Here is an 18,374-nt window from a genome sequence, read left to right on the forward strand (position 1 = left end):
CATATCATATTTTCATTAAAGTGCATACAAAAAAAAATCTTATTTAATTAAGTTTCATCCTTGTTTTTTAATCCTAGGACCGATAGCCAACTCCAATCATCTATAGAACGAATAAGAAAGTAAAATACTCAGATACAAAATAAGTTCAAATTGCAGTAAAAAAAAAAAAAGAGTTCAAATCAGCTCTTTGATAAATTTTGGTGTAACATGCAATATTGTCAAATTTTGGGAGTTTCATGAATTAAAAAAATCATGTAATTAATATATTTGGTGTTGAATATCTCAGGAATTGGTTATGTTGATTACAGAATTTGGATAGTTTACATTTAGCTTAAAGTAGTCAAAATATACCCCGACTGTAACTACTCCTTACCAGTAACAGTTGAAGATGGAAATATTCCATACCTAAAGCCTTTGATGAATTAATTACCTAGGAACTCCGCATTAAACCGAACAAAAAAGAAATAGGCAAGAAATTACAGACTCCAAAAACAAGGGGCAAGCATTTTGATTGTTTCATCATCACTCTATCAATTAGAGATCGCGTTGTTTTATTTTTTGCATATGTACAATAATTATACATACAGAGAATCATATTGCTTGGTAGCCTAACCACTGATGATCTAATTTACAAACGTAACTCTACCAAAATCTGTCTTTATTGACACTCAAGTACCCAGCCATTACCTTTCCCCCAGTATTTCTCATTCCATCTATAAGAAAGGACCAGGAAGAACCCAATGCCCCAACGTAAAAATCTGAGTCAGCAGCCATCAAGAAATTAACCAGTGGATAATTTGTGCTGGTCTCCCTACCCAGACTGGCTTCGTAGACAGCCATTGACATGTTAATCCTAGCTTGCCGTCTTACCTTTGTATAGTAAAAGTTCCAATGAGAATATTCTCTGGTCTTGTCAATGACTTCCTGAATCAAATAAGTCTTATAATGTCAGTGTATAACAAACTACTATCATTTTTATTATTGTGAGAATAAAAGACAATGTTAGAGAATTTACAATAATAATTCATGCATCCTGTTCAACCAACTAAGTTAAATCCCCTTAATATAAACTATCATCTAAAAGATGAGTCCAAATAGTTAGCAATTAGAAAGTCATGTATGGTAACAACCATAATACCTGCATCTCGGTTGACAGCCAAATGTTATTAAGGTGAGGGAAGTGTCTCCGAGTCCTATCCGCAAGCTGCATGTATTCTTCAAATCCAACTACCTTCATTTCACATGCTTTGTCTCCCATCCTTACATGCATACACAGAAGAGGCCTAGGGACCCATGGCTTGTGATTGGACCACACGTATTCATCAATATCATCAGGCCTTGGCCTGGCACTACTTTCCTGAGACATAGAAGAGTAAAGGAATGTAAATTTTTGTGAATACAATTTATATGGAAAATATAGTACTACCGTTTTATCTAACAATGAGAGTATTTTGGTATGAACCAGGATACCTCTCGACCCCAAACCAATGACTAGTCCTCGAGGTATTGAGATCCATTAAAGGGATGACTTCTCCCAACATATATTTTTTCATACACAAGGATTAAGCAAATCCATGACCACATGTTTAAGGGAAAAGATTATCTATCAATCATATCACACCATGTTGGTATCTAACAATGAGAGTATGAGTAACTTGATGGGAAAATTAGGTAAATAATAAATTCTGTAATAGTAGGACACCAGGACCTATTTTTTAATCTTTCCCGTGTTTAGATGCAAAGCATGGTTACAATGTACTACTTCCACTCTTTAATTCTTTCACGTCCAATAAGAAAAATAGTGCAAATTTAACTACAACCTTTGGCCAATCCCCAGCAAGACTTTCAAGGACCATTTTTGCAGCTAATTTTCCAAAGCTAGCGTGGCGGGCCTCGTTCATTAAATTGCATGTGTATTCGGTTGGGAACCTCATTAAGTAGCGTACTGCCTGGAAACAATATTTATGGCAACTAGAACAAATCATCAACTGTTACTAAAAATGAGGACTTAACATAACTCCTTTTCTGCAAGTCTGGTAGGTACCTGTGCTCTCCACCACCGTCTATCCATTTTTCTATGAGAAGCTAACAGAGTCCCATTTATATCAGTTGTAGGTTGCAAATAATTCCATGGAAGCCCCCATTTCCTGATATTGACATTGGAAGAATAAAACTCCTACACGTTCAGTTTCCCAGCAGGGACGGAATCATAAATATCTGATTGCAGTTGTGACTTGTGAGAGGTTGGTTACCTTGGAGTAGGTCCAGCCCATATATGCTTTGTTGTATAATTTTCTTTTGTGGTCACAATTCCCTTACTCCACGCTTCTTCACTTTTCATGAGTTCAAATGCACGTTGCCGACATTCTAGGGAGGTTTCAGGAAAGAAGTAACAACTCCAACTAGACCGGGAAGACCCTACATATAAAAGAGTGTCCACTTCCAATATCATCAGAATCATATTGGTTTCTTGTAACAATATTTAATACTACTATTTTAAGGTTTTTGTTGTGAGCAGAAGTTCACATTGTACATAGGTTGTTATAACTGAAACACATACCACAATAAGTAATTGGTTCTTTTCACAAAAAATATACCTTTGCAACTCCCATGGTCAGCTCTGTTGTAATAGTTAGTGACAAGGACTCTTCCTTCGTTGATTGCAATACCAAGAAGTCCACACATGCCAGCAATCTGAGCCCCAATTCCAAATCCAGGTAATCTCTCCCAGTCAGTAACAAGGAACTTGACATCCGGGCTGCTGCAGTTCAAAGGATGCTGATGCATCCATATGTCACGCTGAACTTTTCTAGTCAAGGGATAGTTTTCTTCATCGGACCCTGCAATCTGCAAAAGCTTCTATATCAATAAACCTTGCAACATTCCAGCTTCTTTTTTAATCATGAACATTGTAAATATCATTTTTATGTTCTAAAGAAGTTCACAAATCCTCCTTAAGAAGCACCTATATGCTGTTTTTCTGTTAACAATTATACTCTAAATGTTGGAATCGTGCATTAAAGAAAAAAGATTGAACTGGACAATATTTAATTAGTGAGGAGAATACTAACCATAATTAGCTCTGTTTGGAAAAAGAAATGTGTTTAAGAAAAAAAAAAAAAAACTACATAAACAGCATTTGGTTATGAAATGATGATTGTTATTTGTTATGGAAACTAATGCCACTTCACTAGTATATTTGGAGGCAACAATAAACCAAATATTGATACCAACAATAATTTGTTGGTGAAATAATTTATGGTGAATCCAAAACACTAAAAAAATAGTTAAGAACACACCCATGGTGGATAAGCCCCCTCAGATACAGCCTCGTGCCTAAGATTTTGAATCTGCTCATTGAATGCCGCCACAGGGAATGTCTGCAAAGATCCCTTCCAAGTTGTCCATGGCGGGAAAACCTCATATCCTTTACGCTTATCAAGATAATCATATAGATGCGTTTTCACCTTGCAGTTTTCCAAATGTGGGGCATTAGGCAAACTGGACCCACTAATTCCATGTTTCTGCAAGTGCTCTTTACCACCACTTGTAGGTTCATTCAACACAGAACTCCAAGCTGAATAAAGCAATGAGACTCTCTCATCGTTATTTCGCTCTCTGCTGCTCTTAGAATCCCCTAATCTCTCAGTTTCCTTAAACTTAAAGTGGCAGTCCGAACGTGTAACCATGTCTAAGAAAACAAAGCGAACAACACATTCCAACGTTAATTACATTTAATAATTTCATCACAATCAATCGGATTAATCACAGTATTACTACATCATTGGGATCAGTTTTACGTGTCTCGTTGTGCTATAAATAAATAGTTATTATAAGCATGCCATAATTGTAATGCTGACTACGCAAAACAATGTATATACTCTCTAGAATATGCAGTCCAAAGTCAAAAAAGAATGGTTATTAGAGTATGGTTAACGTAAAGACAGCAATTACTAATTAAAGTTGCTTCATGCCCAAGCCGAATAAGTTCTCATCAATTTTGCTTCGCGGATAAACGTCCTTCCTTGAATACATCAAACTTTAAAAAGAAAAAGTTGGAACTCATAATAAACCCGGTTCTTTTTCTTCAAGAAAAGATGAAAAAGAAAATAAGAAACATCAAGAACAAAAGGTGAGATAAAATTGGTTTTCCCTCCCCCAAGTCCCCCCTTTTAAATTTTCTTATGTATTTAAAATTTTAAATTATTAATTCTTAGCAACAAGTTGTTGGTCCGAATGGTCCTGTGTTGGAGCCCCTTAAGTAATTGTAGATGAAAAAAAAAACATGGTTGGGAGGGAAGAGCTCCCTAAAGGCGGTCAAGGTGGAGATTAGTTATTAGCAAAGCAATAAATATTCCTATGGATACTCTGCTGACAAAAAAAAATGCAGTAATTCTTAATAACCCAGTTTCAAAGTTTCTTGAATTGGCCATGTTTTATAAATTATTTAGAAGTCTCATGAAAACAGAGGAAGATGCACCCTGCATCCACAACCTCATTTCCACAAAACAAAGAAAAAAGAAGTTAAAAGAATCAAACAAGAAACGGTTCAAACAAAGGATGAGGGAAATGACTCACTGATATCGTTAGGAAAAGTAGAATACCCTGATGAATTAGCCATTGACATGGTTGAAAACAAAATGGGACCAAACTGAAAGGAGCCAAAGGATGTGAGAGCAGCCAAGAACAGAGAGGTAAGGCATACACCGCAGAGAAATCCCACCACACAAATTTGGCAAGGAAATGAGTTTCCCATTTGCAAGGCTTTCTGGGAAACCACTCTCTCAAAAGACTTCTGATTCGGTGGCTCCATTTCACTTTTCCCTCACAACGATACTTTCTTTTCTTTATTCAAAAAGCTTCTCCAGCGACCCTTTTCCTCATGTACTCTACTTCTTCTAACAAGTAACAACACTAACTCGTGACTGATCTACACTTAGCTTCTTCTTCTACTTGTGAGTCCTTCAACCACTCCAAGGAAAGAGAAAAAAAAAAAAAAAACTCAGAAAATCACACAATTATTTGCACCTATCTCTTTAAACACTTTTGTGGGACCACCCTTGTCATCCCTTGCAACTGTAAAATTAATGCAAAATTTCCATCAGAATTTATCAAAGCCACTCTCAAACAGAGACTCGACGAATGACAAATAATAATAATAATATATAAACAGAAATCTACATATCATCCTAGATACTTCAGCAGCCAGAATAGCGGCATAATAAAAGTTACAGAAAATGTAGTTTACGTATTTTTTTTGTTATATAATACAATCATCGTATAACAATAATATTAATAATACTGTGAACAGTAGAGAGAAAGTGATGGGTTAATAAATTAAGTTGAAAGAAGAAGAAGGTCTAACCTAACCCAACCGAATTAATAGAAGCTAATAACAAAAAATAAAATTTGAAAACTTGAAATTAATTAAGGCTTGTGAAGGAAAGGAAAGTGTGGAAATGAGGGCTGGTTATGAAAAGACATGGGAATGCGAATGCAAGGTGGAGAGGAGATAAACACATCACACATGTGATCAAAACGACAAAAGTTAGAATCGGGGGATGAAGAAGATAAGAATATGTGGCAACAGCTTCACCAGAACCACTCAGAAACAGTGACACGGATTTTTATCTGAAGTGAACACCGCGCGTGTATAAATATATTATATTTATTATAATTAGAACTTAGAAGTGATAAAAAAAAGTAAAACTGAAAAAGGTGAAAAGGATGGGACATTTGTCCTGGCCAAAGCAAAAGGAGGAGAAAGCCTTGGGAAGGTGAAGGTGTGTGCTTGGAAACATAGACATGTATATGAAATGAAGGTGAGTTTACCAATGGAGAAGAGGGTCACATTCACATTCTGGTGTAGTTGCCACATATATATATCTGTGGTCCCCTCTTCTAATGTTTATCTATCTGTCATTTACCCCAAAACCTTGGGTCAGTAGGTTTTTTTATTCCAGGTAGAATTTTTCAATTTACATTACCCAAAAGAAAGGAATCAGTCCACTTGTCATGACTTGTGAATTGTGGTCATGGAGATGACAACAACACGCCACGAGAAACAGAAACTTTCCAATTCATTCCATATCATGCTTGTTTTCTTTGTTAATACAATGCTAGTAAACGATCAAATAAGGTATAATTAGGTTCGAGAAACCTCGTTACTGGTAGCATTGCATGCATCTACTTTAATTCGCCAACAAAAGTGTCGTTTTTATTTATTTATTGTTTTTTTAGAATTAACTTTCAATTAGTTGACGTGATTATAACGTGACTTTGTCGCAAATTTTACATTATAATGCATGTTATATTACATAAAACATATTGAATACTAATCAGTAATCAGTAATGGATCTATAAATTTTATTTTGTGAGAATAATATTTATTTAACCATATTTATTTTTGGAGACATTACTTGTAATATACATTGGCTCTAGCTCAAACCTTTTTTTTTCCTTGTTTCTTTCCTAATTCTATCTAACCATGAATATAACATGGGTCATGTAACTTATCTCTATTTTATACATGCTATCCATGTGTAATAGTTTCATTGACCTTTCTTTGTTATGTCATTGTGTAGACTTAATATTAATCCCTTGTATATGATATGGGATGTGTGATTATGTGTGTCTAACATATTAAATGAGGTTCTCTCACTTTATCTCATTCTTTAATTTGATCTCTCACCACTTAAATAAAAGAAACAAAATGAGTTTTTTTATTTAAACCTTTATTCCACATAAAAAGAAAGTCCAAAAACCCAACAAATGTGTCTCTAATGTTGTCAACGCGTCCCAATAGTACTATTGCATACAATAGTGACCATCATTTCTGTTTCACACTTTGTATGGATCTTAGCTAAGAGGGAATAAGAGTTGGCCTTGTTGAGGAGAGTCGGGTCTTCTTGATATAATCCTCTCAGAAGGGTGAGTCATTTCTCTTTTTTTTGGGGGGGGGGGGGGGGGGGGAATGAGCCATTTTAGGAGAATCAATCTTTTCAAGAAAATTATCTCATAGAATTATATTAAGAAAAAAAGTTAGTTGGATAATTGCCCCAAAAATCACTGCAGTATGCATCCTTCCTCGTACTAACCAAACAAGCACAAATTTTGGCACAATTAACAAATAATCAAATCCTTTATTAATTAAAGATAAACTTTTAATTATATATGTAAAATAATTTTGTTAAGACTTGAGACGGATAAGTTTAACTTTAACTATAATCATCTCACTAGATATGTTACCATAAATTTAATTTAGAAATAGAAATAAAAGATAAAGATAAAGAAATAATAATTTTAGATAATTAAAAGAATTTTTTTTACTAATGGCATAAGCAATGTGTGCACATCCAAAGAAAGAAAAGAAAATATAAAAAATGTTCAATTAAAAAAACGAGAGTGGAAATTTACTCTCCAAATTGTGTGTTTTTATTTATAGTTTTAGAATATACTATAGAATTAGATATAATTAATGTTAGAGAAACTGAGAAAAAAATTACAAGTAGAAAAAAATTCTGTCAATAAAAAAAAAAATTAAGCCAAAACTAACTTGGAAGTAGAAACACTTGCTCCGCCAAACGAGGCGCTAGGGCAAAGCTTTTAGCAACAATAAAAAAGGCATGACATGTGACTTGTGAATGTTAATCACATTCGCAATCTCTGTGAGGGAGCAACTCTTATCAAATAAATTGGCACCATATTAGACACCTGGCCCAATGATAAAATAAAGTGTCAAATAAGGGAGATGAGGTGTATCAAAACAATTTGTCGAAGGATCTGGGGAATGGATTGTTATGATTTATTGCTGAATCTCTGGATAATCTGATTATGAACTTAATTCAACGCCACCTTTTCATGATTTCTTCACACATTAATCATTTATGTTACATACAGTTTATAACATTTGTTGAAGTTTCTCTAAAAAAAACATTTGTTGAAGTTAAATCTTGGTAAGTTCTTTTTTACTAAAGTAAAAACTGTAAAAGCAGCATAAACTATTAAGTAAACATTACTCCGATTATAGGGGGGGGAATTACGTTACTTCATTTTTTTTTGGTAACACTTTACTTCATATTAGTTAACATTTTTAATTATACTAATTTCATTTAATATTTTAAAAATAACTTTTTTTAATTAAAAGTTAATGTCAAGAATAAAAGAGTTATTAAAAATAAAATCTCAATTAAATAAAGAGTATTTTAGATTAAATAGTCAATTAAGTCAAGAAAATTTATTTCAATTGATTGAATAGGACATATAAATGATTATAAACATCTGTTTTGATTCTAACAAATAAAAAAAAAATCAACTAATAATAATTTTGATCATTAGGTAATGAACAACTGTTTTCCTACGCAAGAAAGGATTTACATTTACGGATTTATCAAGTAATCGCAGACAAATTCACCCCCTGAATTTGTTTTCCTAACTAAGTACTTCGCAGGAAAAAAAGAACGTCTATATGACCCGCATTCGCTGTTCCAACTAGCATATTAAGATGCTTGAAAAAATCATCTATATTACCTTCACCAAATAGGTGGTAACTGTCTATATATATATATATATAAAGGTGGTAACTGGAAACAAACAACGAACAAAGAATGTTAAAGTGTCAACTACTCCATCTGTGTGCCATGTATCTCCTTGAGTTTTTTACTTTACAATAATCTAGTTACTGCCAAATAAATTAAATAATGTGCAAGAAGCATAATCTTCTATAGCACTAAATAAATATCTAAAGATAGAACAAAAAAAAAATTGTAAACCGCTTCATCCACTGACATCATAAAATTTAAGGAGACTATCATAGATTATTTTTATTAAGAAAGATTATCGTAGAACATTAGTTTTTGATAATTAACAAAAAAAAATTAGCATGGCCGTGTCACTTTGAACTTAGAAGTATAATTATGTGAACATGTCACGCCAACACTCCATACATTAGTCAATTATCACACATATGATAGAAGATGAAATTCATAAATTTTTCAAAAGTAATAGATAAAATGCATTAAATTAATCTAATGAAGATAAAATTCACTAAAAAAATAAAAAGTGTAATTAAACTTTTTTATTTCTTTTTTCCCACAAAACGAAACATTATAAATCAAATGAAACAACTCAACTTACATTGATTTTGCTAGCCATTGCCACTAAGGTAAAGAGTTAAGAAATTAAAAATAAAAAGATTCTTCCAAAAAGCAGTTACAAATACATATTTCATGTAATTTTTAATAAATTTATATTTATTAATTTCTTATACTGTAAAGAGTGTCAATAATATCTTCTTTAACATACATATCTTAATATTTTATTATTAGTCAAAATTTATTATAAATTATAAAACTATGGTTGAGGGCTTATTAAATAAAGAGTGAAACTTACATTATTTATGACTTCAAATAAAGTTTAGCTAACAATAATATGTTAAAAGATGTGTTATTAACAATTCTCTTTGTATTATTAATAATTTAACACATTTTTTAAGAGATTTAAAAAAAATATGGAAATTATTAGGAAGATGAATGGAAAAACTAGGATGATAAATAAAAACACTACAATAACTTTAGCAATTTGGTTACAGATAAAAATTGAACAAAGTTTTACGTAGGATATCAACAACCAAGCACAATCCTCATCCTTTATTCAGGATTCAGCTATGTAATGATTTGGAGATTGCACATACAAGTTTTCTTTCATCATGCAAGTTTGATCAGGAATAAGGCAATTGACATTTGAAATCGAATTAGCTAGATTAAAAAATTAAAATGGATCATGTGAAAATTTTAATCTACCATTCTTGCAATTGTTAAACCATATATATATATACCAATTCAGGAAACAGAATAACAACGAGAAAATGCAATAAATAAAGCACGTAAAGAATAAAGTTAAATTCTAACATGACTCATGAGCTATCACAACTAAGACCAAGTTATCTGATTGACTTTTTTGTTTCTTATCACGGCAGAAGGCACTTCCTCAAACACTTATGCTTTAATGGGGTGCTCATGAGTCATGATCATTGAAGTCAATACCTACAAATAATTTATGGTGTGTTTTTAGGAAACTCAAACGACTCAGACAAACATTAGATGAGTGCATGCAAAGTCAAACTTTTTCGTGTGCATCAAGTATAGGATTATAACCACAGATTCATAATAGTATTTTAGCTGTGGGAGAAAACTCATTATAATTTTTTTAACAATTTAAAATTATAATTACACATGTTATATTAATAAAAAAATTAGTAGGGGAATTGCCCCCTTACTCTTGAAAATAGCTTTAATAAAAAAATTTAGTGGGGGAATTGCTCCCTTACTCTTGAAAATAGCTTCGCCCTTGATTACAACACTGGAATCTAAGATGCCTATAAAATATTACTCCCTATAAATTGCAAGTTTTGCATATATGTCCAATGTGAAGAAAGACTTTGACAATTCCGATCAATTAAAAAAATAGGTAGATATAATTTTAAAATAATTACTTGTAAAAATTAATAAATTTATTATATATTAATTTGTGAACATAAAATAAAATAAATGTTCTTTGTTATTCATGTATAGACTATTTTCTTTTATATAGTTTATATTATGATTAAATTATAACAAATAAATCTTTTTTAATATATAAAATATTTTAGATTTATGACGAACAATTCTTTTTACAAAAGCTATTGAAATTTAATTTACGGATAAAGATAAAAGAGGATATATCGTTAAGAAGATAAAGAAAATAATAGAGTTATTCTAATTATGTAGTTTATACTGTTCAAGAGTTAGAAATTCACTCTCCTGTATGAAGGGAGATTAAGTTATTCTAGGACTGACTTTTAAAAAGTTATTATTTATCTTTATTTTTCATTTTCTTTTAATTTAATGGTGAAAGATGAGTTATTTGTTGGAAATTAAATTTCATGAAATTACATAAAGTCTCTCTACTTTCTCTATACCAACACCAAGACCCCTTAATTGTTTTTAAAACATCATATTGACACACTTCATATATTATCCTGTTTCTCTGCTTAATTGTTTGAAAAATATTACACATAAGAAACGTTCTTGTAAATATTAAAAAAATAAAGATACTTATATAATTTTATGAAATCTCATGGGTGAATAGTATGATTTATTATTGGATTAAAAAAATAAAAAGAGAAAATGAAGAATATCTCTTTTGAATTTACTCGGAGTAATTTAATCCCTCCACTAATTATATAAGCTTAGATTTTTAAACTCATATCAAGCAAAGGGATCACCCATGTTTCCTTTTTGTTAGGACATTTATGTGCACCTGGGAATGAAGATAACCATATGCCAATCACCTTCATAGACATTGTATGGGCAAAACAGGAAGGACTCACTACTAGAAAACCATTTTTGTTACACAAACACACAACCAAAAGCATTATTTATTTGTCAGTTGTCACCAATTAAAAGAAATCATTAAGAAGTAATGTGCAAATAAAATATATATGAAAAAAAGTGTGTTCAATTGCTTCAGCCCGCTAACCAATGTCAATTCCTCGTATGCATTCACTTTTCTGTTTGTGAAGAGGGCAGGCTGCAAATAAGAATCGAAACAAACAATCAAATATAACCAAAAGTTAATTTTCATTGTTTTCCAACAATAAGTAAATGAATATAGAATCATCAAACACATTTTTACATGATAATAGTGACGATCAGGCGTCTTTACTTAAACTGAAATATCTATCAGATTTTCGTCCGAGCATCTGGAAACAAGAAACACAGAAACCATACTAGAAACCAATAGATGAAAAGGACGGAAAAAGACACATTTGCAAGGACGAGTGAAAGAGGAGAAAATAAAATATGATACAAGTCATGAACTCTGGGGTACACTTGCATGACGACAAAATAAAAGGAAAACAGAAGGAAAAACTGTGTTGTTCTATGATGGTCATTGACAATTGACATAAATGGAACAACAAAAATCAAGCACACTGAGTAACACAAAAACAATTTTATAGTTCTCCCATCATTGTCTCTTTCATTATGAATTATTGAGTTTGAAAAAAAAAAAAGACTCTTGCTATGGACCCCCTTTTTTCTAAGTACATCCCATTTTTACCTCTCATTATATCATTTTTCTTAAGAAGTATACTCCTTTTGCTTTCTAGAATTTTTTTTTTCTGGAATTACATTTACCTATTCTGGAAAATGTATCTCTCAAAATATGATTCATTGACGGAATCCTTAGTTGTGGATCTAACTTTTAGCATTAACAAACTGAGAAACCTATTTGAGACTATCTGAAATTGAAGAGAATAACAAGGAAGAAGAAAATTAGAAAAGAAGATGAAAAGAATAACAATACAATAGTGAAAGATTGATAAATTGAGGATGATTCGTAGCAAAGAATAAAAAATTCTTTGATAAAAGCTTAATATTTCATAGAATAACCAAGAGAGACACTCTCTCGAGTGTGTCTAATATGAAATTTCATCAAAATATGCCAACAAAGTATTTAAAAAGTTTATTAAATACTCTTACAAAGTATTTAATAATTAAAATACTTGAGAAGAACCATAAAAGGCCGTGACAGCCTATATTACAAGTTAGAAAATAGGCCTAAAACATAATTAAAAACGAAAAATAAATCATATTCTAAAAGTTGGCTAAAATTTATAAGTTTCATTTCTTATTCTCTTTCCTTAGTCTCTTACTCCTCTAGTGATTTGTCAATTAATATTGAGCTCACTCAAGTCAAACTCTTCCTCCTTGGATAGCCCTCTATCACTCATAGTTTCAAAAATATACTTCTCGAATAGGTATATATTTTTCAATAAAATATCACTTAAGAATTAAGACGATTGATGATAAAATTTTAAAAAAAATGATAAACGCTTATCTTATACCCATGTTTGTTAATCTTATTTTTATTCAATAATCAGTGTTCTTTAAATTCTATTTAAAATCTTATTTCCATCTTATCTTTATTATCCTTTAAACCCTAATTCCAAACTATCTTCATCATATATTCCTTATATAATAATGCATTTTCATCATTATTATATAATATTTTGTTGTCCTTTATGTGGCACTGCGTTTCAAGGTATGTTCATCACTAACTTCATATATTATACACCTTAATTGCAAAGCAAAGCTTTTGACGATGGTTTATTTCCTTTAAGTGTGCTCATTCATTTTCCAATCCAAGTCCACGTCAACGATTCAATGTCACATGAAGTTAGTGATGAACCTACCTTAAAACACATTGTCACATGAAGGCAAACACAAAATATTGTATAATAATGATGAAAATGCAATATTATATAATGAATATGTGATGAAGATAGTTTAAAATTAAGGTTTAAAGAATAATGAAGATAAGATAAAAATAAAATTTTAGATAGATTTAAAGAACATTAATGATTGGAAGAAAAAAAGACTAACAAATATGGGTATAAGATAAACATTTATCATTTTTTTATTATTTATCGTCAACCATCTTAATTATTAACCGGTATTTTATTGAAAAATTATACCTATTTTGAAGGTATATATCTGGAACTATGAATCTGGAACTATGAATCATAGTTCCGGATATACATTTTTGAAATAAGTATATGTAATTCTAGAAATACATTTTTGAAAAACAAAAGGGGTGTACTTCTTTAAGAAAAAGGATATGGAGTTATAAGAGTGTACTTAGAGAAAACGAAAGTGTAATTAGTAAGTGCAAAAATACCACCAATGTTTTTTTTTTAAATCATGTCTATTGACAAACTTCTTCATGTCTTAAATCAGCCTAACCCATGATAATTGGACAAGCCCAATTTCAAGGCAAATACTAATTGGGCTAGCTCAATTTCATAAAGCATAAAAACTATTATGGAAATGAGAGTTGCTATTGGTTTTAATGAGTTTTACTATTGGCCCTTATAATCTCTTAAAATTTTAAAATTATCCATCCCTGAAAAGTATTACGGTATCGTGATTCCGCAACATAACAGGGAGTGCAAAAATTATACACAACAAAATCATGTTTTGGTTGTACAAAAGAACAATGAAATCACAATTCTACTGTGCATAATTTTTGCACCCTTTGCTATCCAGTGGAATCACGATTCCATAATGCATCTTGGTGTGGAGAAATTTACGTTTTTTTAAGAAAAAAATGTACAAAGGAAATGTGATTTTGTTGTACACAAAATCACACTTTTGTTTAGTAATTTTTTTTTAAAAAAATATACAATGAAAGTGTGATTCCATTATACATTGTGTATAATAGAATCATACTTTCGTCGTGTATCTTTTTTTTGAGAGTTTTTAAAAGTTAAAAAAAATGACATGTATTACATACAATTTCATAGAAAATGTCAACTACATATTGATATTTACATCTATAAAAATAATGAGATACAAGTTCAATGTTTGTCATGAACCAAATGTCTATTACATATTTCAAGAAAGATCTACTACATATTAATACTACATATTTCAATCTCTAAAAAGATTTGCTATATATTAAGATTCTCTAATAGACTGAAATTGTATTGAGTTGAAATCTTATATACATTGATTGTAAGGCCTTTGCCATGAGCGGGTTTTGGATGTGCCGTGGTGAAGGGACTATGAAGATTGGAGTTGGTTGTGAAGGGATTGTGGAGGGGCTCGAAGGTGAGATCTAGTGGCTAGGAGGTGCGATGGTGAGATCTAGCAATGAAGGTGAAGGGACAACGAAGGGTGGAGGTGGTTGTGGACGGGGTGTGGCGTGAAGGTGGAGGGATCAAGAAAGTTGTTAGTTTGTGGGTAAGAGAAGAAGATAAGCGGACCATTTCGTCATTTGACTTAAGATGTGAAGCATTAGTTAACGTGGTTTCATTAGGGAAGACCAAAGAAACGCAAAAATGAGTAAAAATGCGTGTGTAATAAATCTTAAACTCAGAAAAAGTCAGTGTAATTTGCTAAAAAGAAAGACAAACTAAATTGACCCTAATCGAAATATTTTGAGATGTTGGACAGTTGGAGTAATGAAATTTAGTCTAATTAGATGTAAATATAGCCTTTATAGAAAGACTAATTAGTAACATAAGAATAATTTAAGAATTAAATATAATCAGAAATTTAAGGTGTTGATATAAAATGCCTAAGTTTAAATTTTTCCAGGTTGGGAACAAAAGTTATTAATTTTCCCCGGTTAGATGATGCAGGATAAAATTTTAAAATGACTGGAAAAAGAAAAGAAAAAAACAGGTTTTCGTGTGATTATTGTGAGGTATGTAAAGCATGGAAGCATATTTGTGAGAACGTGCTTACGTTTTTACACGAGAGTGTGGGCTCCACTTCTGAGGAACCGCTTCTGAACCTTTCACTCCTTCCCTCCCTTTGAATACATACATGCCAAATATAGGGAATTTACATTCAACTTTAACATAACATTTCTTACTCAGAATTTCCCCGAACTTGAGAAATGAAGCCACCTTGAGTGGCTCCTCTCTTGTTCGTTCATGTGTCCTTGTCAGGTAAAAGCAACTACACACACCATAGGAGAAGGAAAAAAAGTGCTTTCTTTTCCACCCTTAACTTTAATCAGTGTAGAGTAACCCTCACAAACCAGCCTTCCAAAAGTTCAACCCAGTTACCATTTTCTTCCACATTGTCCCATTCTTTTATGTGGGTGGTCACCATCTCATTTTTATCTCTACCATAGTAGATAGACACATAATAATAGAGTCATAGACGCTATATTATTATTATTATTGTTTTTCAAAAAAATTGAATTGTTTGTTTGAGATTTGTGGCATTGACAGTGAAACAAGTCTGCTTTTTGTCTGTTTCTCTGTGACCCCCTTCACTCTCTACATTCCTCCACATTTGTCTTCTACTTGCACGCGCCTCTTCTTCTCTTCTTCTCTCAACTCAACAACAGATAGATAGATAGAGTCATGGGTTCCAATCTAAGACCCCATCTCAGATGCCTTGTACTGCATCTCTGATCCATCAAGGTAACACTCTCTCTTAGTTCTCTGCAACTTCTGCCTTATCCTCAGAGAGAGAGAGAGAGAGAAACAAAAGCAACAGCAAAAACATTCGATGTCTACCACTTTTGTTCTGTTTCCTAAAAAGGTCAGAAATTGAGTTGAGTTGAGGTTGTTGTTTTGGAGAAGAAGAAGAAAAAAATGAAGGACTTTCCTTCATGCTTCGGTGAGAATGCAGTTCAGGTTGCGGATTCATCATCTTCAAGCGCGAGCCAAACTGCACAGAATCTGGTTATCTGCGTTTACCAATGCCGGATAAGGGGTAAGTGCTGCTTGATAACCATCACGTGGAGTAAGAGCTTGATGGGGCAAGGGCTTAGCGTTGGGATCGATGATTCGTCTTCAAATCAGTGTCTTTGTAAGGTGGATATCAAACCCTGGGTGTTCTCCAAGAGGAGGGGTTATAAGAGCCTTGAGGCTTATTCTTGTAAGATTGATGTGTATTGGGACCTTTCCAATGCTAGATTGGGTGTTGGTCCTGAACCCTTGGAGGGGTTTTATGTAGGAGTAGTTGTAGATCGGCAAATGGTTCTCCTTCTTGGAGATTTGAGGAAAGAAGCTTTCAAGAAATCTAGTGCTATTCCATTACCCTCTAATGCTGTTTTTGTTGCCAAAAAAGAACATGTTTTTGGCAAGAAGATGTTTGGTAATAAGGCTGTGTTTTGTGACAATGGTCAGATTCATGATCTTGTCATAGAATGTGACACCTCAGGGGTGTCTGATCCGTGCCTTATAATTCGCATAGATAGCAAAACCGTGATGCAGGTGAAGCGGCTCAAGTGGAAGTTTAGGGGGAATCACACCATCTTGGTGGATGGACTTGCAGTGGAAGTTTTCTGGGATGTCTATAATTGGCTTTTTGGTACATCCCTTGGAAATGCTGTCTTTATGTTCAGAACATGCATCTCCGAGGAAAAATTGTGGGTTGGTCAACCCCTTTCTGATGCAAATGTGGTGCAGTGGTCCTTCTCTCAGAGGTTTTCTGAGACCAAGTCGCAAGGTCTCGGCTTCTCACAGATTTTATACGCGTGGAAGAACGATTAGAGTTGTGGAAATCCACCATACTAACAGACCTTTTAGTGAGTTGTGATTTTACCCAGGATCTGATTGTTTTACTACACTTGATTAAAGATGAGTACTTTTGCTTGTATCGCTTCTACCCTTAAAATTCATACCCTCAATATATCTGTGCATTTGAACAGATCATGAACATTTTTTTTTCTCCAATTGGCTGTATATTTATCCTCAAGTGTTAATTTTATGATATCCATATTACAAAAAACTAGTCTACAGTTTGTTGTGTTATTCAAGTACATATTCTCTTAATTTCTTTCATCAGTAATATATACCTGCTATTCCAGTTTCAGGTTGTCATATATTTTTATCTTTTTGCTTTGAGAATTCATCTTATCAGATATGTGCGGCAGGAACTGCAAACCAGTAATGTCTATTAACTAAGAAGATACAGCAGTAACAAGTCTTATAGCCAGGGAGAGCTGAGGCTGAAGAGGAAGGTAGCTTGTGAGAGAAAAAGAGATCAATGAATTATAATGAATGCTGATTTGCTTTCCTTCCTGTATTATAATCCACAGAGCTTTTACTAATATAGTGAGACTATTATCAGGATATGGAATTAATCCTTCCCTTATTAGAATCTCCTGCTCTGATGTCTGATAATTAGCAAACTGAGAATGAGATTCTGGTCAGTTATCTTTGTATATATTTATTTATTTTCATTCTGAGAGACCAGGTATCATTCTGGTTAGCATATGAAGATGAATCATGGTTTGTGACTGATGTATTTATTCTAATTATTTGTTAATTAACCCAAGGGTATATTGCCAGCTTATGTTCTCCCCTATATTAAGCTCTGATGTTCTATGATTTTACCTGCAGATCTTTTATTATCTTTCACAGCCAAATCCGGGAATCTGTCTTTTTAATCCTGCAGCCTGTCTGCTGTTTGATTCTGTCATACAAATTGCAAAACAAGAACAATTTTAGTAGTTACAAACAATTATGATTTCCTGAAAGACACACAGCTGCTATTTCAGATGCCTATCTCATATGTAAGATATATTCCACAATCCAAACCATAGAAAACTGTACCACTGTCATTTATTTATACCCTGTCATTTTTTCTATAGTATTTTTTATTACTATATAATAGCACTCTGAATGATAGTAATCTATTATAATATCTACTTACAGCTCAGATGCTTTCCTCTATATTCCATAAAATATCTTTTCAGCAGTATTGATCTTCCAACATTATTGTAGCTGCTCATATGGGAAGAACATTTTTCATGAATGCTTGGTTGAACTTTTCTTTATTGTGTAAAGGTAAGGAGGAAATATATAT

The 18,374-nt window shown here is 32.4% G+C and overlaps 2 protein-coding genes across 3 annotated transcripts; one reads left to right on the forward strand and one right to left on the reverse strand.

Annotated features, from left to right (window-relative positions):
• Positions 1 to 505: 505 nt before the first annotated feature.
• Positions 506 to 5,781, reverse strand: LOC100814689 (uncharacterized). 2 transcript variants are annotated; one of them, XM_006606392.4, is made up of 9 exons: positions 5,366 to 5,781; positions 4,579 to 5,076; positions 3,300 to 3,691; positions 2,598 to 2,847; positions 2,253 to 2,418; positions 2,045 to 2,147; positions 1,821 to 1,949; positions 1,139 to 1,357; positions 506 to 924 (listed from the first exon to the last, which is right to left on the reverse strand). In XM_006606392.4, exons 2-9 carry the CDS (start codon positions 4,811 to 4,813, stop codon positions 643 to 645), a joined length of 1,776 nt encoding a protein of 591 aa, XP_006606455.1. In that variant the 5' UTR covers positions 4,814 to 5,076; positions 5,366 to 5,781; the 3' UTR covers positions 506 to 642. The 2 variants fall into 2 exon arrangements, with proteins under 2 accessions (XP_006606455.1, XP_006606456.1); XM_006606393.3 differs by having other exon boundaries at positions 4,605 to 5,779.
• A 9,615-nt stretch (positions 5,782 to 15,396) lies between these two features.
• LOC100802422 (uncharacterized) lies at positions 15,397 to 17,276 on the forward strand. The gene has a single exon (XM_003556411.5). The coding sequence runs from the start codon at positions 16,154 to 16,156 to the stop codon at positions 17,054 to 17,056; it is 903 nt and encodes a 300-aa protein (XP_003556459.1). The 5' UTR covers positions 15,397 to 16,153; the 3' UTR covers positions 17,057 to 17,276.
• Positions 17,277 to 18,374: the final 1,098 nt, after the last annotated feature.

Source organism: Glycine max, chromosome 20 (assembly GCF_000004515.6).
Source record: "Glycine max cultivar Williams 82 chromosome 20, Glycine_max_v4.0, whole genome shotgun sequence".
Lineage (NCBI taxonomy): Eukaryota > Viridiplantae > Streptophyta > Magnoliopsida > Fabales > Fabaceae > Glycine > Glycine max.

What these genes read in the sequence shown, in the direction of transcription:
- LOC100814689 (XM_006606392.4), bottom strand. Translation starts at nt 4,813, where the DNA reads ATGGAGCCACCGAATCAGAAGTCTTTTGAGAGAGTGGTTTCCCAGAAA. An exon ending in AGGGGGCTTATCCACCATGG is followed by an intron (nt 2,848 to 3,299) that starts GTGTGTTCTTAA and finishes AAGCTTTTGCAG; the next exon opens with ATTGCAGGGTCCGATGAAGA. An exon ending in GGCTGTCAACCGAGATGCAG is followed by an intron (nt 925 to 1,138) that starts GTATTATGGTTG and finishes TATTTGATTCAG; the next exon opens with GAAGTCATTGACAAGACCAG.
- LOC100802422 (XM_003556411.5), top strand. Translation starts at nt 16,154, where the DNA reads ATGAAGGACTTTCCTTCATGCTTCGGTGAGAATGCAGTTCAGGTTGCG.